The sequence below is a fragment of the Numenius arquata genome, chromosome 16 (genome assembly GCF_964106895.1).
Source record: "Numenius arquata chromosome 16, bNumArq3.hap1.1, whole genome shotgun sequence".
Classification (NCBI taxonomy): Eukaryota; Metazoa; Chordata; class Aves; order Charadriiformes; family Scolopacidae; genus Numenius; species Numenius arquata.
The window spans coordinates 3,459,344-3,487,090 of record NC_133591.1 but is presented as its reverse complement, the minus strand read 5'-3'; the positions used below and the strand labels follow the sequence as shown (position 1 = coordinate 3,487,090).

At 42.9% G+C, this 27,747-nt stretch overlaps 1 protein-coding gene across 1 annotated transcript; it reads right to left on the bottom strand.

Annotated features, from left to right (window-relative positions):
* Positions 1-2,257: 2,257 nt before the first annotated feature.
* Positions 2,258-24,312, bottom strand: SVOP (SV2 related protein). Its single transcript, XM_074159608.1, has 16 exons — positions 24,278-24,312; positions 20,038-20,198; positions 18,361-18,446; positions 17,200-17,298; positions 15,158-15,229; positions 14,810-14,934; positions 12,075-12,138; positions 10,675-10,800; positions 9,501-9,629; positions 8,041-8,114; positions 7,648-7,724; positions 6,416-6,523; positions 4,783-4,894; positions 3,473-3,554; positions 3,152-3,241; positions 2,258-2,464 (listed from the first exon to the last, which is right to left on the bottom strand). The coding sequence occupies exons 1-16, from the start codon at positions 24,310-24,312 to the stop codon at positions 2,258-2,260; spliced, it is 1,647 nt and encodes a 548-aa protein (XP_074015709.1).
* Positions 24,313-27,747: the final 3,435 nt, after the last annotated feature.

The window sequence follows — 27,747 nt, the reverse complement described above, 5'->3', positions numbered from 1 at the left end:
CAATGTCCTGTCCACCTCTCGCACACCAGAGGGACAGCCCAAGGAGAAACAAGTCCATCTATCCCTACTTTGGTGGGGCAGCACCGAACTACCCCAGCTGCAGAGTGCGTTTGGGAGAATTATCCAACTACAGCCTGACAGAAGGAGATGACAACAAATGATTTGCACTGGTTGTCAGTGCCGTGAGAGCCCTGTCTGTTTACTGGGGATCGACAGGAGCTGGAGCTTGCTGGAGACCGAGCACACAGGGTACAGAGACAGCAGGGACAGAGAAAACCAAACAGCACACAGCAACAGCCACCGGGACAGACAGTGGGTTCCTGTGTCAGCAGCCACATCTAAAGCGGGATCCCCTGTGAGCTGAGTGGCATTTTCATATTACTGGGAAAAGGAAAGTTTGCCTGTTTAGACCAACCGCTTCTGGAGTCTTTCACTGCAGTCACCATCATCGAGTGCTAAATGAATGGACAGACATCTTGGTGCCTTGTCAAACTTTAACTTTTCTCAGCAGAAGATACCCACCCACAGAACATCAATAACCTCTTTGGCGTTTTTTTTATTAGTCTGAGCTTCCTCAGTTTCTTGAAGGACTTACCCACTTCTAGTTTTCCTTCAGTGCTACAAACAAACAGCCTAACACGTCTTGGAGCACGACACTGCACTATGGTGCTGTGAAACCCTAAGTGAAAGCTGAACCCCAACTGTGTTCATTTGTATTGCACCCAAACGTGGACTTGGTGACCTATTCTTGCCCCACAGAAAAGGGGCCAGAAAACACGACTTAAAATTCTGTGCAAAAATTTGTTGCACACTTGCCTACGTTTACGTGAGACAACTGACCACACGCACTATAAAAATGTATTGCTTCCCACAGCCCAGTGATTAGTGTTTAGTCCATCTCACTTACATTTGGTTGTGTGTTCCATAGGCTGGAATCCTGAAAAACAGCTGAGCCCTGGATGAGACACGTCTCAGCTTCCTTACGCGTTTCCTCGCTGCACATCCACAGGCTCCGAAATCTGACTTCCTGCACAGCAACGGATTCCTGACAAATGAGACGAATGTCTCCTCACCCGAACTCTGTTACATTCTCTGACAAGAGCAGAATCATCAACCTCGAGGAGCGACACCGGAAGGAGTGAAGTTCCTCATCTAAGAATGATGGCAGTTCGGCTCTTCCTATGATTTTCGCTCTTTTATGACATGATGCCAGCTACATTCCTTTGTCACCAGCTTGACGTTACAGTCAATGTACAATCAGCAGCTATCGAAAAGTTCTGCCCAGCTTCTGGAGGCCACCTTCTGTTGGGAGACACTTGAAAGCAGCTCCATCAACTGCTACACGCAGCTGTTTGGACTGAGGCATTTTTATCCAAGGTTTTGGCTCCACCGCCGCGAGAACATACTCAGGCAAATTGAGCAGAAACATACCTGGACCCATGCAGAAAACCACAGCGTGCATCTCCACACACAAAGAGACACCGGTACAGCCAAAGCACCCGTCACCAAGCCACAGACAGAGAGCTCGATGATTCTGGCAATGGCAGAAAAGACAAATTCTGCTCCAAACCACAAAGATCTACATTTCTGATATAAGGTTCCATCTCTGCAACGACATCACTCCTCACTGACTCAAACTACCTGCCTTGGATGGAAGAAACATTCAGAAAATCGTTTCTAAGCAAATCAGTGCCTGTTACTTCTCAAGGAACAGAACCCACAAGCAAAGGAACTAGAAAGCATCGGTTGATTTGGCGTTACCACATTTTGGTGTTGTTCACGGTTAAAAAGTGCAAGGCAGGCATCTAATTCATAAAACCTATTCTGTAGTGTATGGAATCCACCGTGTGCTATGCCAGGTACACAATAAATATTAATCTTTTGTTTTTAGGCATCAAGAGTACATTATTTTAATTACAGCTTATACTGAGTTGCATTCAGTTAGCTATTTGCTTGACACGGGACATTTTAAGCTGAATAGCTGACCATGCAAGCACAACAGACTTAAGAAAAACCCCTTCCTGCTAAACTTCAAATGAAATCTGGATCAAATGCCTTTCAATACAGAAGTTTTGATGAGTGTGAGCAAAGAGCAGCAGAGACACAATTTGCTTAGGTTCAACCCAAAAGTTTTCGCAGTTTGACACATGACATTGGCAGTGACAGTATGGTCAGCTTCCTATGCTTCAGGGTTGGATTTTTTGTGAAAGAGAACTTGCTCGTATCGTTCATTCTTTCAGCAGGTTTTCACGTCCCATCATTCCTGTGATCCGGAGTTTGACCTGGTGACCCCTGGGGAATGAGATCCTCTCCCAACCATCTCCTGTCCCCATTCCCTGTGGCTGGACTCCTGTAAGCCACGACCTTTTGTTTCGATGGGCAAGAAGCAGGAAGCCACGGCGGCCAGCAGGCAACACCCGCTATAAACCACCAGTGTTAAATAGACCGAAGATTCCAACATCACCTGCAGAAAAAAAGGCAGAAAATACAGAATTGTGTCATTGAGCTTTATCACAGAAAGAAACGTAAATACCAATGTAGTAGAAATTTTAATTACAGTATTGGAAAAAATGTTTAATCTGCACTGCTGCATAATTTCTGTCCTCAATGATGACACATAGCTATTGAACGCTGACAAAACAAGTGCCAGGAGGTGCTGCTGCCCTTATGTATTAGACAGGACTTCAGCAAACCACAAGTTTTCTACCTACCACTCTGCAGAGCTTCTGACACATTCTTCTGAGTCCTGCACCTCTGGAGTCTGGCTCCCCGAACCTCCCTGTCCTCGTTGCACATACCCTTAAGGTTTGTATCCTCCAGGACCTCAGCCTGGGATCTCAAGGGAAAGGTGGCATTGCACCACACAGAGAAACTCCTTGCCTCTTACAAATCCCATCTCCAGATGGTGGCTTCCACGGTGCCCTTACCTCCATTCAGCAGCCTGCTCCTCAGTTATTTACCCCCCCATCACATAGACCTCTGGAGCAAGAGGTAAATTCAGAGATGAACCTGAATTGTCCTCAATGAAGAGGCAACAAGAACCCTCCTTCAACACATCATGCACAGATTGCCCTTGGTTTGCCCCTGACAGCAGAAAAGCGGGTTCTCCTTCACCTTCCCGTGCCTTCGTTTTCAGGAGAAGGGATTTTACCTGTGCGATGAAGGGTGTTATGAGGGCTCCCACTCTTGCCATTCCACTGCATGTTCCCAGGCCCAAAGCACGCGTGGCTGTTGGATAAACCTGTGAACAAAGCATCAGTCCATTAACCCTAGTGGGAAGTTCTCTTCCCTCTAGTCTCCTAAATCAATGGAAATTAATACATGGTGCTACAGCAAGTTCTGTTAGACAATGACAATGAGATCATCAACTCATATCTGGGGTAAGGTCCATTGTGAAGAGGTCATAAAAATGACTTTCCCACCATTTTCTCACTCCCCTTAAATATTCTCATTACAAAAACAACCTCCTTACCTCGGGAGTGTAAACATAAGCAGCCTGAAATCCTCCTGAAATAAAAGCTCTTGCAATGAAGAGCAGCACAGTAAGAACATTTCTGTGAGAATAAAAAGGAGAGCAGTGTTTGGGATTGTTCTGTACAATCTGTTTGTTTAGCTTGGAGGCAAGTGCAATCAAAATGCTAAATCGTTAGAACGATTTCTTTTGTTTTTTAATGAACCGTTTGTATTTTTTCTGGACCTTTAATATAACAATGATGCCAAACAATCTGCATTCCCACAATCACATCAGTTTTCTAAGTGTATTCATTCCAAGCGACAGCTGTGGCCTATTGAAATAAGGAGCGAATGCCTAAGCTTATCTAAATAAGAAAAATATATTCCACGTTACGAATGGTGTAACAAAAAAATGAGAGGGAAATGAGGGTGCAGCTTTCCTGTTCAAAAGACACAAACCTAGGTACCACCTGGATATTTGCAACTTTGTAAGGTTTCTTATTACAAGGTTTCTGTACTATAAGGTTTTTTACCATGCCTGAAAAGGTTTAAATTCAGAGAGCTCTCCTTTGGCTGTTAGGTCATTTCCTTGTTCATCAGCCCCAGGGTACAGACATTGTCACACGCACGTGGCACGAAGGCCAGGCGCAGTCAGAGGCGGACTCTCAGAGCTCAGCTGGAAATTTTGTACCGCTAAGACTCAAGGGCAGAGCTGCCAACTGCCTTGCTCTTTGGAAAATCTGCACGAAAGACAGATACTAAACAATACCAAAATGTGAAGCCAAGTTCTTTTGAAAGTTGGGCCCCATGTATCTGTGATACCAGCATCAAGCTCCACCAGCCGTGCTGGATACAATATCAGGGTTGTGCCAGTCTGTGTCTAATTGCTTCTCTCATTTAGGTGCCATAGCACCTAAACCATTGAGAGCCCATGAGGAGTGAGGCAGTCAGAGCAGCTGAATGGGAGGCAGAGACTGGGCTTGGTTGTGAAGAACTGCTCTGGTACAGTCAGCCTGGGAAAACACAGGTAATGAATGGCAGAGAACAGCACATGAACCAGCTACCGAGGCTCATGACATCAGATCTGATTTAAAATTTGTCCAAAGGTTGCCTCCTACTCAGACGTAAGCTCTTACTTTCCCCTTTGGATTGCTCTTTTAGTTTCCTTCCAAACCCTGGTGAGAAAACCTAACACTGTTCTTAATTCTTTCTCCAGTTGAGCATGACCATCTCATGGCTTTTCAAACCACCACTTCCCGTTCTCCTGCCGTAATCAAGAGAGAACATGGATGAATCAGATATACCAGCTGTTCACCGCGTTTTACTTACCTTCCAACACAGAGAAACAGCAGAAGACTGCAAAACGAGAAGACAAAAAAGGACAGGGCCATGGTTTTCTTGCGGCCTATCCGATCAATAATCCACAGTGTTACTAACACACCTGTAAAGGAGACAGGTTGACTGCTGGGAGTTGAGCAAAGGTGGAGGCTGCAGCAGCCAGCTTTTAACACAGCCTGGGTTATTTAGATTTGAAATTTTCTTCTCTCTTTTTCTTTAAAATACTTTGCTGGCAGAGGCATCAGGCAGGGGTATAGAATGGATTGCCCTAGCCATTGGTGCCACATGAAAACCGAAGTTCTGTGTCCCAGCTGGTGAGCCTTGCTTCCTGTTCACAGCCCCACATGTCCCCACGCTCAAGTGCCCACACACTCAGGGGCTACGCGCTGACGTAGGAGTGAGCAATTAACTCTGACATCTGTTAACCACTGATTATTGTGGTGGTTACCAACGGGAATGCTGAAAATGCCTAACCTATGTCTCATTGGAATATCTTTTCTTCAACTTCCAACCATTATTCCCTGCTAATCTTCCTACTGCTAGATTTAAGTGCTCTTTACAACTTACTATTTTCTTTCCATTGTGTTATTTATGTGCTGCCATCAAATTATTTCTCACCTGCTCTTTGATAAAGGAAATAGATAAAGCTCCGTAAGTCTCACATCATTAAGTATTCTCTCTTATCCAACTTTTCCAGATCCTTTTAAAAGCTGATGTACAGCAAGTGTGGAGATTATTCATGCACCAGAGTTGCCAGTGTCATATTCAGAGGTATCTCTTGTTGATATTTCTTACTCCTGCCTTAGTATGTGTCAGGATCAAATCAGTCCTTTCAGCGATAGCATCAGTCCCAGAGGACATACTCTCTTTTCTGCCCGCTGTCCATTGACATCATTCCCAGAACGACTGCTGTGCAGGACAGTCCTCCTATTAGGTAGCGACTATGCGTATTTATCAGTCATAGACTTACAACTTTGCACCAATTAAATAGCTTCTCTTTGAGCATTTGTCCCTGAAAGTATGATCTAGAGCAGTGAAAAATAACCTGACCACTGCCTCACAGTATTATTTCAAACAGATTAATGCTGAGAAATCATCTTCTACACCTGAAGAAATGATGGCTATTACACACTAACTATCTAGCTTGTTCTGTGTCAGACTGTTGATTGAAATTCACTGGAATTGACTGAGGCTGGACACAGCCCTTTCGGGAGCAAGTTCTCCATTGATTCACTATTCCCATGATCCTTTTAAAATAGTTCTGGAAAGTCATTTAATGGATAAAAGTTCAAGTGATTCTGCCCCTTTGATTTAATTGTTACTCTTCCTCTGAATGCTTAATACGTTGCTTGGATAGAATCCATAGTCGGATGGGCCATTACAGCTTCACAAAGCAATTACTAGTGATTTTTATCTGTAGTGATCATGGGGGCAGTGAAGAGAGTCACAGCTACTGTGTGTGCTGCACAGATCAAGGAGTCCAAGCGAGGAGCTCCAGTGCTGTGGGAAATACACTGGCATCAAGGCCAGACAGAAGAGCCCATTTCATTGCTTGTACCGGAGCCCATTCCCATCCCACTGAGCCACTGGCAAAGAAGAACTGGTGCTTCTTGTTGCCACTTACCAGGGAATTCTGACAGGGTTGTCCAGAGCAGATCAGTGTAGTCTTCCTCTGTCAGATACTCACAGGTCAGGCTGCACTTTGCTTTAACTTCTTCCCTTCTACTGGATACTGTAGGAGGAAAAAGAAAAACCCAAACATTTAATATATTTTAAGTAATCTCTTCTCTTTTTACCTTCCTTTACTCCTGTTATGTCTTTCTTTATCACTCTTACTGCTGAAATTGATGGAGGGATGTACTGAAAAGCCCCTGCCTCATAGCAGGTACGTTCTACCTGGAAGATACAGCTGAAACCAAACAGGTTTATAATCTTATCTGTAGCAGGATGCCTTACCTCTGCAACCACCACTAACAGAATGAAAACTTACATTCCCTTAACAGCTGTACAGGCTTAGTTATTTTTCAGTCCGGGGCTCACGACAGTGAACAGAATTAATATCAATAATTCGCTTTCTCCCTACACAAATTGGGATACTAAATAATCTATACTTTCAGAAGACTGAATAATACCGTGTCTTTGTAAAACCAAACATTTTTTAAAGGATACACGCTCCTTTGTGGAGGCTAACCAGAGTTAGACATCTCAAATAGCTAATACACCATTGTACAAGCTTGGGATCTGTGTGTTCTCCCAATACTCTCCATCTTCTTTCTATAATTTTCCAACTGTCAGACAGCTTTCACTAATTACAAGTGTTCTGAATACAATCATGCCTCCCCTGGGGAATCAAACTTTTCAAGCCTCTTCTTAATGCAGTCAAAGCACTTTTTTTTTTTTTTAAACAAAAATCTGCAACAAAAAGGGCGATGGTTTCCCACCATTATCTTTTTTTCTCAGCAGGTCATCACATCTTGAGAACCTGGGAGCTCCACAGCAGCAGCAGTTATCTCTATCTCAGAACTAATTAGGCCTGTCAAATCTGGAAACTTAAATTTATTCAGTCACTTTTTTCTCCAGAAGAACAGGTACTTTTTCTAACAGGACTCCCTTGAAGGTTGTCTTGCTGTTTTACCTTTTGGGCTCAGAGACACTGCAGGACCTCTCTGCATTGTGCAGGAGAGGAGGAACAGTCTGTCAAAAATGTTCAAAATAAATAACTCTTCAAGCGGATGCCTTAAAATCCAGGCTGGCAGCTACAGCCCTTGCAAAACTAACAGCAGAAGGTGATCTAATAAAAGATATTCCACCACTTAACAGGGTATATTTAAAAAGAAAAGATGGACCAGTACTCACAGCTGCAGACGTCTCCTGCTTGGAAGAACTCTGTAGTTAATAAAACTAACCCATAATATGAAAAAGCATTGGAAAACCTGCAAGGAAGAAAATGAGAGAGGAAGTCTCAGCCGGTCAAAGCGATAGTAAACAACATGAATCAAAATTGAACCCACTGTGTGATGACTTCCACTAAGTGCTACCTCAAAGCTATTTCCTATCAGCATTTACAAAATGAAAGAGCAATTAGATTGAGCATGCTAGTGATTGGGTGGTTTAATCAATTACAAATCAATACAGTTTGGGGTTTTTTTTTGAGGAGGAAGTTGCTGTATTTTAATGATACTGTAAAATATCTCCATTAAAAACCATTTAGAATTGTGCCCACACTGAACCATTTATATTTCCTCTTACCATATAAACCAGAGTAACAATGTGGTCCATCTAAAATGGGGTGTAAAAAGGTCCCGCATTTTTCCTCGGTCTTCCTGTTGAAAACAAGCAGAAATCAGATGATCAGAGGGTGCTCACTGGTCCTGGACTGGAGGAGGATGCAGAGTGGTAAGGGATAATACAATACACACTACTAGGTACGGTATCTCAGGATGAGTGTTTGGTTTCAGCTGAAGGCTCTTCAGGTTGTAGGAGCCACACGGGAGCTGGGATCCAAGTAAAGAATTCCAATGCCAAGGGGAATTCTCTAGGAGCATAACGTTATCAAAAGCAGTTCATGCACGGGGCACACTACTCCTTCATCAGGAAGGTGAAAAATTGTCAGAACAAGGTGGGGCTGGCAAGAGGTAGAGCAGAACTTTGCCAGTCCACAGGTGGCATACGATTCATGTGGCCCACAGCCAGCTCTGGTAAATTAGAGCAGCCCCTCAGGGCTTCTGACGCAGGGTAAGGTATTAAGGAACTACAAGCAGCCCTCCTGCAGGCAGACCCTTTTCAAACTGTGGTGGTTCTCAGAGAGAGAGCGAGCGGAGGGAGCAGCACATAAACTTGTGGTTAAGGAAAAGTACTTTCCCACCCCGCCCTGAAAACAAAACCATCCAAAACTTGGCGAGCGCTCCTGCACGGCCCATCAAAATTACCGTGACTGAACCAAGTATTGGTGAAATGCACGAGAGCTCAAATCCTCTCTGATCCGGACCTTAGAAAATCAAACCTCCACCTCTCATTAATAAGATGCTGTCATTACCGACAGGCTCCTGCCTACCTTTACAGTTTCGCTGTCGTTCAAATCTACAAGTCTCTCTCTGCCGTCCCTCCTTGCTGGCTAACTTAGTAACTTTCTTCTCTTAAAAGAGTCTGCTCTTCGTTCTGTAAATGCAGAGCTGCTTTATATTTTGACAGGGATGTTGAAAAGTTGGCCATACAAAGTTGAAAGGAAAACAAAAAAATTCCAACACCATTCATACAGTAATATGGAGCTCGGAAATAACAGCCTGAATTTCTCCATGCACTAGGACTGAACAGGAGCTTGCAGCTTTCCCACTCCAAAAAATCAGGGTTAGATTAAAAATGAGGTATAGCTAAAGAGTCAAATTCCATCTTGTCTCCTGAGTTCTGATCTGAGCTCTTCGGTAGCCTCAAGGTTTGATTTTCTTTAAAAATAGGGTCTTAGTGTGAGGTTAAACAATATTAATGCCCACAATAAAGGCCCTTTTCATTTTGAGGATTTTCATGTACATAAAAATGAGAAACTAACTCTCCCTCACTGTGAAAGAGGTATTTATGATCATCTTTTTTTATTACTGGCTGAGACATTAAAATCAAACTTAACATTGATTATTTGCTTATAAAAATACATATGAATGTAGCCCAGTTTCATTGTATCCCACATTATTAATGTGCCTGTTACCTGCACATACCTGTCTGGAAATAATTAATTTTCCCAAAGGCATTGGAGCTCCGTTCTCCGTTGCTATCCGCTTTAAAGTGGCAATTGCTTTTTCTTGATTTCCAGATAACACATCATACCTGGCGCTTTCGGGCAGCCACTAAGAGAGCAAAGCAGAGCACACGCACAACTATGTCAAAAATACAGCAATAAAGAATCTGGGGATTTTCTTTGTGGGCTTACAGTGGGAAATCTCAGTGACTCCAGCAGACTACTCGCATGAGAAAGGATTACAGAGCTAATCTTTAACAATTCATCTTTCTGCCAAATGTTAAATTCCTAACTAGACTTTAAAAAGTCTAGTTAAAAACCGCCCCCCCCTTTCACCACGAAGTGAGAACTCCAGCCTAAAATCTTTCCCTTCTATTACCTCGACTTTATTCTTGAGAAACGTTAGGCCTTTTTGCAGGTTCTTTACATTATACTTTCCCAGTAGGAAAGGCAAAGCATCCAGGGCAGATAACAAGATGCTGTAGGCATTCCAAAATTTGCATTTTTAAGCTCCTTTTAAAAACAAGCATATTAGCACCTGTACAACTGGAGGTATTCCTGAAAAACAATGACAGTGACTATGGAATAATAAGAGCTACTAAACAACCTGACAAGAACATATATCTTTGAGAAGACTGAATGATTGACAAGTATATTACCTAATAGTGCACTGAAGCTCAGGTTTAACTCATTTTAGAATCTCACCTGCATTATGCAGATTTTACCCCTGATTTGGGTGGATTTTTCACATGGTCAGTAATTTTAAAAGGTATTTTTTCGACAAAATAATTTAAGAATCTGAAGAGCAACCAGGGAAATGGCAACAGCTTTTAATAAAATGTTGATTCCACTGAGCTTAGTTGAAACAAAGTCATTAAACTGGAGAGATTTCCAGGCCTGATTTGGTTTCACAAAATTCCAGCCCACCATTGTCCTCCAGCAATTACGGTCACATAAACACAGCTCTCACTGGGGAATGGTTTTTACTAGCACCCTGTTGAAACAACAGCATTTTTGTCATTATTTCACACTTTTCAAAGAAGACACCAACAGAGAGCTCAAAACTATCCGGATTTCCTTCAACCAGGTTAAAGAATCAGGTAGAGAAGTGGTAGATTGATGGAACACACATCTGTCTTTGAAAGAATACCTACAAAACATAGGACAGCGAAGAGCAAAAGCGGGAGGGCAGAAAGGATGAGAAGCCACCGCCAGCCAAGAGTGGGCATCACCAACACTGCTAGAAGGACTTCAAACACAGTCCCAATGGCCCAAAAGACCTGCCAAAGGGAAAAGAAACAGTCACAAATGAGAAAAAGAGCACTCTTAAGGCCTCCTTCTTTGTCACATTCCAAGATGTGCTCTCCAGGGACAGCTGGAGAGAGAAATGCCAGAGACATTTCAAATATGCACCACTGTATGGAAATAGAGTCCAGACATTTTAAGGGGATTTGTTTAAAAGTTGCAGCAGCTAAAATGTTCAGTTCTGAAAACTCAGCGTTGACTTTCTCTAGACACTCATGCTTAACCGTAGCTTCTCATAAGGAATAGGCTCATCACATGGTGTTTCTTAAGCAAAATTGCTATTAATATATCCTTCTATGAGTATTACTCCCAGCTACCACCATGAGATTTATGGTATTTGTTTTCCTTACCGAAACCAAGCTCCCAAAGCCACAGTGTTTGGCCTGTAGATGAAAGAAGGAGTTGATACTTTCTTAGCAAATAACGGAGCTGGCATCCTCTTGCATATCCTACCCAGGCAGGATTATTCTCCTTTGGATTACGAATCCACTTAGCTCATTATTTAACACTCAGAATATATTTCTAACTCAGGGTTGCTCAGAGGCAGCCAAACTGTGGCAGAACAAAAGTAACACAGAGAGAAGTAATTCAACTACTGAATTCTATTTATGAAAGATTAATCAACGGAATGTAGGACTAGCCAGCAGTTATCTTAGAAAACTGGTTTTGCATCAAGAAGCTGTTTCAATTTGGTGAGGTTTTCCACAAAGATGTTCCTTCCAAACTGATGGATGCAGATGAGCAACAGTTCTCTGAGCCTTCAACCATCCGTTAAAGGGCTGCAAATTTTGCCTTAAAGTATTTATAGGGCAAAATTCTGCTTTCTGTGACTTTGATACATTTGGATTGAATACGAGGAGCTGAATTTAGCCCTGCGTTTACTGAACAGTCAGGTCTCCACTATCCATTACTGAGCTGCAGATGAATTTCACCATGAAATTAGGTGACCCTCAAGTGGCTCCCTTTGTGCCAACAGCAGTAACTTAGGCAGCACCGGATGCAAGTTAATTTGTAAAAAGGCAGAATCAACAAAAAGGGTAGAGCATTACCGAAATGCATTATGCTGTTTTTTGGGACCCAAGTTAATTAGTACTAGTGTTTGGGGGAAACCTCAGCTCCACACTAACTTGGACAATCAGGATTTGAGCGCTGCTATCTATGTGTGAGATTTCTAGTCAGGATTGAATGGATGGAATCAATAGCAGAATTTGTCCCTCTAGGGACCAGCACACACAGCTACGCTGCTCACCTCTATTAATAAAATGCATTTTGCTCTGGCTTTCATTGGAAGGAATTCAGCATATAAGGTTACCCTGTAAAGAGTGAACATTGAGAAAAATGTCATGTTAGCACATTGAGAAAAATGCCATGTTAGCACAATGAGAGAGGTTCAAACCTATCCTTTGCCTTTTATTAAAATTGTCAAACCCACAGTAGTAACGCTAAACTCTTCCTAGCCCTCAGAGTCAGCAAGACACCGGTTCAGACTCCCCTTTCTACATCAGAACAAACCCCCTTTAGTTCATCATTGCAATGGAGGACAGAACTTGCTCTGTTTATGTGATTTTGTAACCCTATAGTTGTTAGCTAGATGCTGCAGCTCTCGATGCATGTTTTCACAGCCCTGCTCTGGTCTGGGACAGGCGTTACGCCTGTTATTTTCAGTGTGGTCCATCACCATTCAACACAAACTCTTGCTGGGTGAAGTATTTCTTCAGGGCTCTACAACCGGCTCAGAGAATTTCACATAACTCTGCTCTGCCAGGTTTCAGTTCTCCAAGAGGTGAATACTTTCAAGGTCTGATCGTGTTACTGGTATAAAATAATTTGCATTCTTTTATTGTGGGAATTCAAAAAGAAATAATGTAACTCTGCAGAGTCTTTGTTTCATGACTGTGCCAGAGAGTAATGGTACGGCTTCTCTGTGAGCATTTCCTGAGGTGGAACACAAGGGTCAGCAGCCAGTCAAAGCTCTCTTGTATTCTTCAAACCGTCTGGTCAGACTTGTCATTCTTTGCTCCTCCTCTGTTTGCATTCCATTGACTCATCCTGTTTATGCCTCTACACTCATTTCTTTGATGTTTGTGACAAAAACTCCTACTAACTTAATAAATGGTGGACTGATCTCTGAGTAGCTTCCTAGAGCTCGGTTCACTGGAGTAGAAAGTTGCCCACAATATTGTATTAAATCAGTGATTAAGAGGAGAAAGAAGTAAAATCCCATAATGAAATACAGAGCAGTTCCCTATATATCACAGCAGAAAACAGGAGCTGATTAATGCTGTACAGAACTGTTTTCTCAAGAGAATACTTCGTATCTTTGCAAGTCCAGATGTTGACACTGCAGATGAATGGTCATACTCAGCGTTAGATAATATCTGGCAGAAAATTCCCAGAGGAGGCCACAGCTTCTCAGGTGCAGCTCCTACATACATATAGATAGAGGGATATCTGCTGTAGCCAGTTAATTTATTATTGCTGGATGTTTTCTTTTTAATAGCACCTTTCATATACATCTCTCCTTCATACCCATTATAGAATACAATACAATTATAAAGATACCCATGTCATTCCACTGAAATTTAGGCACTCACACCCAAAGTTAAGGATATTAGAAAGGACCTGCTTCATACATATTTACTTCTCTGCCAAAAGAATGACTATTATGGTTAGAACAAGAAACAGACTCAGCAGCAATGGAATCCCCTCTTGAGTTCTGTAACCAGTTCTTCTTTGTCTCTGTTTAAGTCACGTAGCCTTTGTGCATTATCCGCCCCTCGGTCAAGCGGCTCTAGCTGGGCTGTAGCTGCTCCGCTGGGGCTCTGCGGAACATCATTAATATGTGTTCGCAGTACGAGGCACTATTAACTCTGGCGCTTTGTCTTTGTGGTTCTCCTGCCTCATTCCAGTTGTGCTCAGTTGGAACTGCATGGCAAAAACTGCCTCGCTGGTGGTCAATACACAGCAGGCTATGGACTTTCCTACTTTACATGCATATTCTGCGTCTGTGCAGCTTCTAAAAGTGGGCAGGAGAGCAGTAAAAGAAAATTAATAATACTGTGATGTTCCATCTCAGCTCTGAATCTGTTATCTGGGAATGGCAATAGAAAAGACAGGATATTGACTTGCCTTGTGAAGAAGTCTATGAGGCATCAATCAAAGTTAGACTCTGATTACTCTGAAATAGCACCTCCATGGGGCAAAATATCTATTATTAATAAGGATAAAAGACTACACAGAGAGAGAATGGCTATACTCTTCCCTTTACATTTATAATTAAAAGCCTAGAGCAGAGTTATTTATTCCAGATCCTCCTCTTCAGTGAATGGAATGACACAGTAATAGAGAAATACCCTGATGCTGCCTCCTTATTAAAAACGTGTCTGAGCCATCATGGTATCTTCAGTGCTCCAGGTTTGGGCTGTGTGGTTTTGGAATTCCAACTCAGGTTCAGACCTGCAAGTTCAGGCTGTGATTGAACAATAATCTGCAGTTTTACAGACACCGGGAGTCAGGGCCCAGCTCCACTTCTCAATGCCAGTGTTTAGGTCATGAACTATCTTGCAACAAGATCTTGCCGTCCTTTATGGACTCCACCAAGACAATCCAGCAACACGGTGTTTAGCCACAGCTACAAAATGCTGCCTGTTGTGTTTTACCCACTTCTAGGTGGGCTCTTGGGACTCTCATTTTCACCATGGTTTACCCAAGGGAATGAGAGAAGCTTTAAAGGACTTAAGGCACATAATATATTACATTTAAGTACCCAGCTTGTTCACATAAAAGTCATTGTAAATCTGATTCACCTCAGTGATGTATTAGATATCCTCAAAGCCTTCTCAGAGTTTAATACATTATTTCCAAAATACTTAGAGAAAAATGGGTTTGGGACAACTGAACAGAGGCATGTCTTCAATCTGACATAAGCATTTTTAAAAAAATAAATAGAAAAGAGAAAGTTTGGACTTGTGAATATTTACTTACGACTGAGGCACTCCTCCAATCCCAAAGCCCACCAGGCCCCTCAGCACCAAGATCCAGCTGTAAACTGGTGCAAAACCGCTGAGGATCCCATAATACAGCGTCCATAACACACTGATCTTTAGGCCCTGTATTTAACGAACAAGCACGAGGAAATGAGTTTATGCTGTGACATAGATTAATAAAATGTAAAGCAGAGCTTCAAATTCCTTTTATTTCATGAGAGGTCAATTCTGGCTCTGCCTAATTCTGCTTCATACATGTGGACTATGACATTTGTAAACATCATGCACTGAAACATCCACACTGTAGAAATATTAGAATATATACTAGCAGGAGCTGAAGACTTACTGTTTTTCTGCCATACTGGTCTGAAATGTTTCCCCAGAGGGTAGAGCTGGACATCATTCCCACAAACACCACCTAAGAAACACCAGAAAAAAATCTTCCCATTAACAACAAGACAAGTGAAATATTCCGTGTGACAGCAAAGAGAACACAACTTCACAGTGACACTAGAAAAATTTGACTCTAACAATAGAGCAAAATGTCCAGGTGTTCTGGGTATAGTTATTTTATAGTAGAGACTATTAAATATAATTATTCATATAGTGGGATTTTTCAGAAGTCACTAACTTCACTTCCATTGACTTGAAAGGAATTTGCTATTGCCCAGGAATAAGGCTGAGCTTCAGCAGCCTGTTCAAGCCAAGGTCTCTCAGTTTCTTCCAGTCGTGGGCCCATTTCCAGTAGCTGCCAGGCTACTTGTCATCCCCTCACCTTCATCATACCTGTTAATTTATGAACTGAACTAGACCAGCGCTGAATATTTTTGAGCTTTTGATAAATGGAGAAAAATTAATTATAAGAAGTGACTGGAGTGCACAATTTACCACTAAATGGAAAGTATTTTCTTGTTTCTGAGTTGTGGGTTTTTTTTAGCTGAAGGGTTTTCATAACCCACAAAATAATCTTTCATCTCAGGCCCCACTGAGAGTTTCATTAGGGTTACTGAGGGGACAGGCAAGTGGAGACAGGAGCAAGTGCTTGGGTTGGAGAGGGGAAGCAACGAGGCACCCCTCAAGTCAGCTTTGCAATTAAAAGATCCCTTCAGTAACAAACCAGTCTGACACTAGAACGTGCACTCTGATGTTACACACATAGTGAGTTCAGCCCGTGAAGACGCCGAGTTCTCCAGTTTCAATGAACTTATTCATGAATAAAAGGTGATCAGTGTTGCCTGAGATCTGCAAGACAGAGCTGTTGTAGGAGCCCCGTGTGACGCAGCACTTCTCGGCCAGCTCACCTCCAGTCTCCTACTACCCTTCTCAGAGTGTCTCCGATTGGAATGGAGATAAAATTACATCTTACAACATTCAGAAAAGTCTGAAAAAAAGACTGAGGTGTCAAAAAAATATACTGCACCCTTTTCAGAGCTGACACCAAACGTATAGTTTGTTCTGTAGATGAAGAGAGAAATTAAATCCTGCCCAGTGAAGGTAATGGCAAAACCCAAGCATGTTTCCCCCATCAGCACGTTAAAACAAAAGGAATTCTGTCTGAGAAAGAAGTGCATACTCAGGCAATAAGTAGGGTAAGAAGCAGTTCTGTTTGTCAAAGCTTTTGTCTCGTGTCCACTGACCCCTTCTCCTTCTCATTTCGCTCAGCAAGAACAAAATTGTGCTGAGCTGAAAGAAGGAACAAGACTCTCCTTTGGGTATGGGAAAGGACATGATTTTAACTGATTTAAATCTACTGAGCATTTTGACCAATTTACACACCACCACAAATGCCATCAAAAGCTAAAGGAAATGTAGGAGTTAGAGCGCATGCCATACAACAGTGGCATATGCTGAGAGAAGGGTCCCAAAACTAGTTTTCTTATCCCTAAAGGCATTGCACGTTTCCAACATCATAGCACCATGCTTAGACATGGTATTATAAGAGCTCTGTTTGCAGAGATCACTGGATGATCCACCTCAAAAAGAGATTGCTTGCTCTCTCTCACGGCTCCCAGTCTGTCTGTGTATAATTGAGCTTAAATGTGGTGAGAGAGAAAGATTTTCAAGAAAGATAGCCAAAATTTACCAATCTTTTTTTTTTTTTAATTAATCAAATGGCTTGAATTCTAGGATGAGTCTGAGTCAATTAATGTATTTTCCTGGAAATTACATGAAACTTTGAATTTGAAACTTGCAAAATATCCCCAGTTCTCACTGAGTTTCATTTCTTCAAGCTCTGGCTTTTAAAAAAGACTCCTTTATTCTTCAGAGCCAAAGGTACTCTGCAAAGGCCATGAACAGATTTAACTCTGGGATATACAGCAGAATGTCTGAACAACAATGAGTGGAAAAACCTTACAGAATACAGGAGCTGTCAGTTATTTTTCCTACCGATGTGAGCAATGCAACCTGCCAGCTTGGTAATCGCCACTCACAATGAAGCTGTGGAGCTAGGATACTTAAAATCATCATTTCCATAGCATCTGCCATCTAGAAGGGTAAAAAAGAAACAAAAATAAATACCTGCCTGAAAATTAGATTGACATAGCAGTCAGTATTATACCTTCTTGAAATTAACCTTGTTTCTGCTCTATGCCATTCTGCAGGTGAAACAAAACAGTTATGTTTGCAAGGTACGGTGGAGGTACACAGTGGAGAGAAAAAAAGCAACAGGTGCATTTTTAAACTAATTTCTGATTGTCCTAATGTTTAGTAACACTGGCAGAGAGGATTCAAAGAAGTCAAAAGTTGTCTGATCAGTCATCCAAGCTCATTCACTTCCACACTGCATATTAAAGGAATGAGCTTTCAACTCCTTTACACACAGATTGTCAGAGCTGTTTATTACCTTATAACTTACTCCCTTTCTCCTTTATACACTACTTCTGGATTTGTATCAAATATATTGATAGATCATCTATAGACCAAATTCCACTACTGACTTAAGATATAAAGCATGGCAGATTGTAACCTTATACGTAGACAATAGCCAGTAAGCACAGGCTCCAGATACCATTACTCTAAAATATACCACAGTAGATTTAACATCTAGTGCTTCAGAAATAGCAGAAAAGTGAAAACAAAGCCTGTCTTTCTGTTCCTGTTACTAAGGATAGAACCAGAAGTACTGGATTGCTCTTCACCTGAAATTGAGATTACAATAATACTAATAGAGAAAACAGAGATTGTAGCTAATGTGGTAAAAATCACTGCATGAAAACTGAGATCTCCTTCTGTAGGAATAGCCTAGTGTTCTTTCCATTTGAAACAAGCATTTATAAGAACTTGATTTATAAGAAATAAAGATCATTTATAAGAACTTCTGATTTATAAGAACTTCAGAAACAGAGAAATCAATCTTAAGTTATTCGTTACCCCCACATACCAAGTTTCAGTCCAGCTGTCATTTCAGTATTTCAAGTAAAAATCATTCTTTATTGTACAACTATCTGTTTGGAGACTTTTTCTCTGCAGAGAATGGCTACATTATTTGAAATCACTGACATTCTCTAACTGATGATCATGCAATTGACCTTGATAACAATTACTTGCCCATGCTAATCCAGTAATTACAGAGAGCTTCCACTGGAACTTCCCAAATCCAATGGCTTCCACCGCATCTTCCACCATGAAAGTATCTAGGAAGAAAACAATTCTAGTGGAGAAGCGTGTTCCTTTCTGAGTAAGAGCCGTGCCTTGAGACAGAATTTTCTGTGAATGCAATTACTTATTAACTGGGTAATCTACTGAGATCTAAAGTATATAACAGCTACTTAGCTTTTATACAGTTCCTACTGAGGAAAATCTCTATGTTCTTCAGGAATTGTGCTAAAGCCAAAATAATTCTAAATATTGCTAGAATATTTTATTCACAGAGGAGTAAATCAGCATAGCACCAATGACTCCAGCACATGTTCAGCGTCTTACTCCTGGGAGCGACTCCACCAGCCGCTGAATTGCAGCTTCCTCTGGTGAGAAGTATCTGAGCTGTTCAACAGCCCATAGCAATACCATGCAAGTGATGGAAAGTGCAAAAGAGTATTTTATTGCATGAGAGTCAAACTGTAATTATTTGAATCAAGAATTTGTCTAAGACATATATATCTTAAAACATACTTTTGTTAAAAATGCTGATGGTTCTTGTTTCCCACACATTGCCATGACCTCATTATTTTGCTCTATCTGGAGAAGCTGAGATATCCGGAATTCCTTTGCTCAAGTGCAAAATTAAATACACAACAAAAATACATACTGATAGTCAAGTTGTTTAAATCAATTTAAGTCTCAAAGCTTTAACACTTCCAGCAGTTTAAAAAGTACATTCGCCATGGAAAAGCTTTATCTGGCTAAGACTTGGACATCCTCACAAAGCAAGATAAAAACACAAACCAAAAGGAAACCAAACAAAATCTAACTGATAAAACAAAGCCGAGATGTCATAGGACTCAGTTTGTGACGTTAACCCAGGCGTCTGACGTGATGGCGCTGAGGCTTGGCATAGTGGGCTGTTGCATCACTTGCATTTTTTCGGGGCAACACGCCAGGTGACATTCTACATAAATCTGCAGAGTTGCACTGAGTCTTTTGAGAAACTCACCGAGCTCTCACTCCGTGCTACTCAGGTTTCCTATGGCACCGACATGTTAATAAATAAGCCCCTAGGAAAATAGTCATCCTACAAAATTTTGGTATGCCTTGTGCTAAGAGAAAAACAACACTTCTCGCGTCTCTAAATTGGGGTTGTCTTCAGGGCAGCCAGCACATCTCTGCTGGGCAGAAAGCAGAGGCTGGGATGTATGGTTGTTCTGTCCCTCTCGTCCTCGAGGCAAGGAGGAGACAGGAACACACAGAGGCTTCATGCTCAGCCTTGGAGGTGAGCCACGTGTAACTGCTCCGGTAAACTCAGCAACGGTTTAGGAGCACTGACCAGTTCTAAAGGAAACTAAGTCAAACCTCCTGTATGAAATAGGCAGTGACAACTGGATACACAACTGCTGTAAAGGGTCTATTACTGGTAATATAAAAACAAACACATAAAGCATCCCTCAGAGAACAAGGTAGCTAAACCACAATTTTCAGGTGTAACATGATTTGCCTGTGTTATTGTTTCCTTCTTTTATCTGGGGATTTTTAACTTCTCTAAACCAAATATATTCAGCCTGGTTGTAACACGACTGAAATGAAGAGGTCACACCTTTCTCCTTACAGGAAAACAAGAACCCTACTCACCATCAGTTGGGTTGGCAAATTCTTTTGGCACTGCCGCTCCATCCTCTAGCTCAACAGGCTCTAGCTCTGTCCGAACACCCTCAATCTGAATCTCATGTTCTCCTGAGATGACATCCTCATCTGACCTTGAACTTTCCCCAGTGCGGCGAAACTTGACCACCCTGAAAACACAGAGAAAAAGATTAATAACTTTGGTGAGTCCTTTCGAGGTCAAAGCTGTGTTTGGTTATTCTTGAAGGCTTATTTGGCCAAACAGCAGCCAGGTTTCTCCGCACTCTCCTGTCCCTATTTCACATTCGCAGAGGATGCTGTGACTTTTATTTGTACCTGCTTTTAGGTACGTTATTGTGTTGTTTGTTACTGGCTTTGGAAAAACCCTATAGAGTGCATTTTTATGTGATATAGTCATCATTTTTGTACAAAGAAGATGTTATCATGTTAACTATAAAGTTATAAAAGCATAGAGGTTTTAAAAATATGATTAAATGATACATATTTAACGATAGCCATGTTTTGTGTGCCCAGGCTTTCATTGCGAATTAGACATAGCTGTGTCATTGAATTTCAGGTGCTTTGCTCTTGCAGGACTAGCCCAAATTCAATTTTCCACACTGTTCTCATAAGAGTGATTTGCGTATTAGGAGAAGCAAAAGTCCTGAAATTTGTCAGATTTTTAAACACTGCTTAGTAAAGCAGGATTCATACGACAATTCAGTGAATTGACTGTTTTCCATTCTGGTGATGATCCTGTGACTACGGCTATGATTCCTTTCATCTCTTGTATTGAACTGAGTTCTTAATTAAATGCTTGTATTTTAAGGAACTATGTGATTTCCAATACTTGGTTCATTTTTTGAATCTCTTAGGTAATGATGTGGGACAGAATAAGAAAGTGAATCAAAGGATGCTTCTTTTCTCATTAAGTCCAAGTGCAGACTGAAGAGCGTACCTGCCTGCCAATTACAGCCCTAGCACGAGAGACGATGACTGTCACTTAAGTGTCACGCTCACAGCTGCCTGTATTTTATATCATTTCTGGCACTAGATGACAGACAATCAATTCACTAATCTCTGCAGCAAGGCCACGGAGAGAACAAGATATGAAGACAAGAACTTTGCAAAATTGACAAAACTGTTGTGTCTTGGTTGGAGTGATTTTGTACGACGCTTCATGTATATAGAGGAGGTCCATTTTCCATCAATTAAGTGTCCTGTGACCAAACAAAGATTTTGGAACAGATCTACCGTATTTAACGTTAAGAGATTCCTCAAGATTCCTTCACTTTACCTGCAACATCAGTGTAACATTTTCACCTTGGAAACTGACAATTTCTTGGACTTTGGTGAAATAGTTTTTTTGGGAATAGATTAAATTAGTCTTGCTGCTACCTCTTTTGGCTTCCGATACCCGAACATTTTAATTCTACAATAAAGATTAGCAGAGAGGCTCTTGAACTTCAGTTTAATCCTTTGGTTTAAAGGTCAGCAAAACTAAACTCTCAGCATCCTTGCCAAGTGCAGCTGCAGGGAACTGACATGCACGTGTGACATTTCTAAAGGTGATCTGAAAGACTTTTCCCATTTGGCAGGACCTCAACTCTTATTTTCTCTTACAAGTGCTGATGACACAATCGATGCTTAATATAAGGGCAAAGCAGCGGGCAATCTACAGAACTCCCGTGAATGGATTTTGGTCCAATGGTGGACAAGAGGATGAAGGAATGAACATCTCCGTCACCCATGGGGCTTTTTACAAAGAGAGAAGTCCTGGCCACAACCAGCCATTCAGTCCAGTTTAGGATTTCACCGTGGTAGAACCACAGAGGGATACAAAACAGTATTTATTTATTTATTCTTGTAGTCCTGGCATATATATTCTTTCCCTGAGCACATCCCAGCTGGGGAATTGCACATATTCACTAATGATATTCTGGCAGTAACCTGGGGAGAGAGAGAAGTCCAGTGACCATTGCGTGAGATTATCATTCGTCTTTAGGACAGATGATTTGCAGCTTGTTGAGGTGTTTTGGGATGATTTTTTCAGGTAAACAGGGCATTCCAACATCTCTATGGGGCACCCATTCCTTTACTACTTTAATAATGCTCCCATTTGCAGCGCGAAACTGAAAGCTTTTCTCTGGCCTTCATGTCTTGGCAGACAAACAACAAAGTCAAAAATTTTGTTTTCTAAGATAACATTTGAAGATCTTAAACAAAACCCCAGGCCTGTTCGGAATGGACAGAAAAACTACACTGACTGCAGTGAAACTAGGGTTTATCTCACACTCTGATTTGGGGCATGCAGAGGATTGAATTTTGAGTTTGAATTTTCTTTTGCTGACCCTATAGGACAAACACAAGTGATTATTCCTCTCGTGTTAAAATTGTCACTGAAGATATAATCCTATCACCTACAAAATACATACCCTCAGCAAACAAACACTGAAATTTGTATGCCCATGAGATAACTTTTTTATTGCATGGGGCGATTAATATCAAAATACCACTTATATCTTATTTGCAAAAGCTTTACAAGCACCTGGCTTAACTATATAAGAAGTAAACTTTTATATTTGTATTATTTAAAGGAGGACTATTACTGTAAGTTTAGTGGTCTCACAGTCTGGTGCAAAGTGAAGTATTTTCATGAAGTTTCATTTTCAGTATGAAGGTACTTCACTGAAGTATATGGACCAGATTTCAGGAACTCTAAAGTGCCATTAATTAGTCCAAGGGATTATGACTGAAAATCATTCATACAACCTATGCTGGTAACTGTTCAGTGTCCTAGGAAACCACAAGCAAAATAGATATGCTAATAAAAACCTTCCTCTCTTTAAAGTACCTGATCACAAAACCTCTGTATTACTGTTTCTTATTTCGTAATATTTGTTGAAGGAGATTTTCAGAACTGACCATTTTGGAGATGGTGGTTCCAGACTTTATACAAGGGCAGTGATTGATCTGAAAATTGTAAATACTTAAATGGCAATCTGAACAGAGAGCTATTGGCCACATTCCTCATCACAGGAAATAAAAAAATAGGTTTACTACTTAGGCAACTATGAAACCAATTGACAAAAATGAAGAAAAAAACCACACAGTGATATTGACTGTTCCACACTTGCAAAATTCTTCACAGCTGAGACACCTCAGAGAGCTGCATTTGTTTGCAAGATCTCCCAGCACCCAATACATCTAATTATACCTACATTGAAAGGTACTTTGGAACATGTTTCTGTGTTTAAAAAAAAAAAAAAAAGATTGGGAAAAATAGCCTAATGAAATCACGTTTTACTCTTTTTACTGACAAGCTGAATGCATCTGAACTAAGTATTTGAAAATAACTGGAGTTCATGTGCATTTTCCCAACTTATTAGAAATGTTACGGGACAGTTTGCTCTGTCATTGACATGAGCTCATTAATATTTAAAATCAACTTTAAGCATTTATTCCCTGCCTTGCAGAGTCAATGATTTATAAATAGGAATATGTTTCATAGCACCTGATAACGGAGCATTAGGAGAAATGCACTTGTTCTTAAAGGAAGCATTTTGCATTCATGAAAAGGGAAGGAAATACCGGTGTTAAAAGGCAGCGAGACTTTTATCACCTTTTTTGCCCAGATCCAGTAACCACATCCCACCAGCGAGGAGTTCCTCACAAATAACAGCGTTTACAGAAGCAGCAGTGTCTGCTTCTCAAAAAAAAAAAAAAAAAAAATACAGTTAGCAAATAACGCTATTTATTAGCACATAAGCTCACCGCAAAGACACCTTGGCAAAAAGGGCTCCGATCTGCCATCGGTTCGTGGCATGAAGGAGGGAGGGAGCGGAGGAAGCCACCTTCCCCAGCACAACGTTATTTACAGATGCCATCCACCTTGCAAAGGCAATACTAATGTTTCCTCTCCAAAAAAAAAAAAATTAAAAAATCCATTGGCACTTCCACCTTTTTCTTCCACCCCTCCTTATTTCTACCGCCAGCGAGTTCATGCCAAACAAATAAAAATGAAAAAAAAAAAAAATAAAAATTGAGTGAATTTATATAACAAACGGATGCCTGCATGCCTCTGGGATGCTGAACCCAGGCAGCTATCCAAGGAAAATGGCCTGCTTCCTGGGGCCTAAGACACTTCCTAGAAATAATTCCCTTAAAAATCACCAGGATTCACAGCATCCCCGCAGCCCCTGTAGGAGAAGCCCCGCGCATCCCCGCTGCCCTGCCCGGCGCTACTCACGGCAGCTGTCTCAGCTGGAATAAATCATCCTCCATTGCCGGGCTGCGTCTGGAGGAGCTGCTCTCATCGCTCCCGCATGGCGGGGACGGCTTGAGCGGCGGGCGGACGGACGGACGGACGGACGAACGGACGGACGAACGGACGGACGGGCGGGCGGCTGGACAGCTCCGGCGGCTGCCGGTGGCCCGCACCTGGCGGCGCGGGAAGGGATCGGATCGGATCGGCCCCGCTCGGCTCGGCTGGGCACGGCACCGCTCGGCTCGGCTCGGCTCGGCTCGGCTGGGCACCGCTCGGCTCGGCTCGGCACAGCTCAGCTCGGCTGGGTTCGGCTAGGTTCGGCTCGGCCCGGCTCGACTCAGCTCGGCTGGGTTCGGCTCGGCTCGGCTCCCTCTCTCCGCCTTGTCGCCGTCCCTGCAGCGAGGATGCCGCTTGCCAGCCTGGCTCGGCTACCGTGTCACCGCCGGTCCTCGTCCCCGCAGGGACCCGTGTGCGCCGACCGGCCCATCGGCAGGGTGCAGCCCCGGGGCAGGAGAAGTGGAGAGGATGGAGACATCCACAAGGAAAGCCAGGTCGGTGTAGGTGCCTCCACTGCCAGGCGGAGAGCGGAGGCTCCCCTGGGGACAGGGCTCGGGCCCGCCGAGCAGCACAACCACTGAATTTTTGTCCAGGGACTTCAAAGAAAATTACATTATTGCAGTGAGTGTTTCAGGAACCCAAGGGAAGTTCCTGAACGTGACTTGGTAGGGCTTCCTGTGCTCCTCAGGCGCGGAATGAGAGTAGTTTGTAAAAATCTCATTTACTTACCTGAAAAAAGATGTCCTGTCACCCTGGCACATTCACCCCCGTCGCCCTTCGTCACTGGGAAGAGACACCCTATTTGTGCACACGCCTGCGTTGACGGGAGAATCCTTTGCAGAGAAAGGCCTGCAGGAGAAAACGAAGAGGAAATACACGCCAGGAAAAGGACTTGGGGACATTTGACGTGATTAAAATTTAAAATATATATGACAAATTGGAGAAGTGGCCTGAAATCACCAAGACAGCGTGGAGACAGGTGAAAAGCGCTGAATTAAGTTGTACAAATACAGGTCAGGGCACAATGGATGGTGGAAGAGGCTTGGGCGTAGCGGTGACAAACCACACTGGCTTCATTTTGTGAATGGGACTTGTGCAGCCATCACACAGATTCAGTTTGTGACACTAAATATTGAAAGTGTTAGCAGGTTTTGGTATTTGTAAGAAAGGACTCGCAGCTGACCTAGCCAGGGTTTCAGCTTCCTTAAAAATAGTGAGAATATTTGTTTAGTGAAGCGTCTGGGGCTAGGAGTGGAATCCAGGCGCCTAGCCTTAGACATCGGCTACATTTTGGGTGACTCTCTACCTCCTGTGGCCTCCAGCCGGGGAGTTTGCACAGGACCGTACGGTGGATCACATGGGACCATGGGGATGTCTCAGGCACTGTCGGGCTCTCTCCCAGGGATCAAGATGCCTGTGCTTAGGCAACTGAACGCTCCCCTAAAAATGCAATAAAAAACAATTTTAATGGCATGAAATGCATGCACGTTCCGTAATATATCCTCAAAAGCACTAAAAAAAGAAGGCTCTTTCAGAGAACAAGTTTAGAGAAGGTGTTCAGGATGTGTTTGGTATCTCCCTCTGCTCTCCTTTGTCACCTCTCTTGCCATTTTCTGCGTATCCTTCACAGACACACAGATTTCCATAAACAAGACGACTCTCCAGCCCTGCACCCTTTTCCTTGTCTTTGAATTGGGTGGTGACGGATTCGGGCTGAAGAATGGCATTGTTCCAGCTGTCTGTTACCATAAAGGAGCCGAGCAATTTATTTGGAACGAAAGGAAGCCTGACCCATCACAATTAAAAAATGAAAAGGCCTCAGAAGATAAAACTGGTCTGCCAACACCTTCCTGATCTGCAAGATTTATGTTTCCTCTTCAGAAAATGTGGGTCAAAGAAACCACAGTTCAATGCTTTAACGTGATCCAAGAAGTCTGTTCTGTTTCACTGGGTAAAATACTGTAGATAAAAGTCAGTACAACGGGAGGAGTTACTGAGCTGAAACTTCCAGAGGAAAGCAGTCATCGCGGGCCTTTATCAGAGGGGTCTCAGCAGAGCAGCCTGACTGAGTTCCAGGATGAGATTTATCTACAAAACATGAGCTCACAGAGACTCTGGGCTGCTTCTCCCCAAAACTTGCTAGAAAATGGCATTTTTCAAGCAAAGTTTTAGCTTGTATGTTCACAGCATAAGCAGCAACTTTCTTTTTAGAACCCAGCAGCTCTATTACTTTTTTTACTAAATGAGGTCCAATTTTCCAGTAAGTTAAGGGTGTGAGATTTGACCTCTCAGCTGGTTCTTTTGTCTCACCTATGTAATGTGTATGAGACAGCCGTGAGAACAGCATGTGGACACCGCAGCTGTCAGGGCGACTTTATTCCTTCCCATCCTCCTTCTGTCTGTGGCTCCCCTGTTTCTCTCAGCCCCTAGTCCCTTACTCTCCAGACCACTCTCCTCTTATACCAACAGCCTTCTGGCACACAGGGAGCACTGTCAGGCAAACAAGGACTCAGCCAGAAAGACACACGGGGTGTTACCAGACACTTTGGTTAACGAAGGTGGTTAGAATTAAGCCGGGGAGGTGTGAGGAGGGAGCCTGTTACCTGCCAGGCCCACGGACACGATCAGGAGCTGCCATCTCGAGGTGCTCTCAAAAGCTGCATCTGTCAGTCATTCCCATAAGCGCTCCCGGATGCCTCCTCTCCCGGCACAGGCGGGAAATGCTGCTTTCTCTAAACAATCCCAAAAATGCATGTGTTAAAACAAAAATAAAAATGACAGCACAAGGTGGAAGAGCAAACAGAGCGGGGCCCTCAAATATCGGAGGGAGAGGGGTGTTGGTGCTGGTGTATCCCACACAGCGACGAGAGCTGTTCTCTCTTCATAGGGTTCAGACAGTTTCATACAATGATAGAACCGTTTAGGTCAGAAAAGGCTTTTAAGATCATCGAGTCCGACCATTAACCCAGCGCTGCCAAGTCCACCACTAAACCGTGCCGCTCGGCACCACATCTACACTCTTTGAAGTACCTCCAGGGACGGTGACTCCACCACTTCCCAGGGCAGCCTGTTCCAACGCCTGACAACCCTTTCGGTGAAGACATTTGTCCTAATATCCAGCCTAAACCAGCCCTGGCGACACTCGAGCTTGCGGCATTTAAGGGTCCCACCTTCTCCCCACAGCTTTGAGCCAACCCCCCGCTATTCCCCACACCCCGGCGTCCCCGGGGGGCTGCCAGGGGACGGTCCGTTACACCCGCCCTTCCCCCGGTTAACGGGGCGGCCCGGAGTAGGCCCGGCTCCCCGCGGCCTTAGCGACCGCCCGTTGCTAGGGGGCGGTCCGCACGCTATCCGGGTCCCCCCGCGCCACTTCCGGCGCTCCGCCGCCCCGTCCG

Bases quoted from the DNA above. Each gene is read 5' to 3' on its own strand.
- SVOP (XM_074159608.1), bottom strand. From the start codon at position 24,312: ATGGAGGATGATTTATTCCAGCTGAGACAGCTGCC. The intron at 14,935-15,157 runs GTAAGTCTTCAG...CGTTAAATACAG, and splicing joins ACCAGTATGGCAGAAAAACA to GGCCTAAAGATCAGTGTGTT. The intron at 4,895-6,415 runs GTAAGTGGCAAC...TCTCCTTTACAG, and splicing joins AACCCTGTCAGAATTCCCTG to GTGTGTTAGTAACACTGTGG.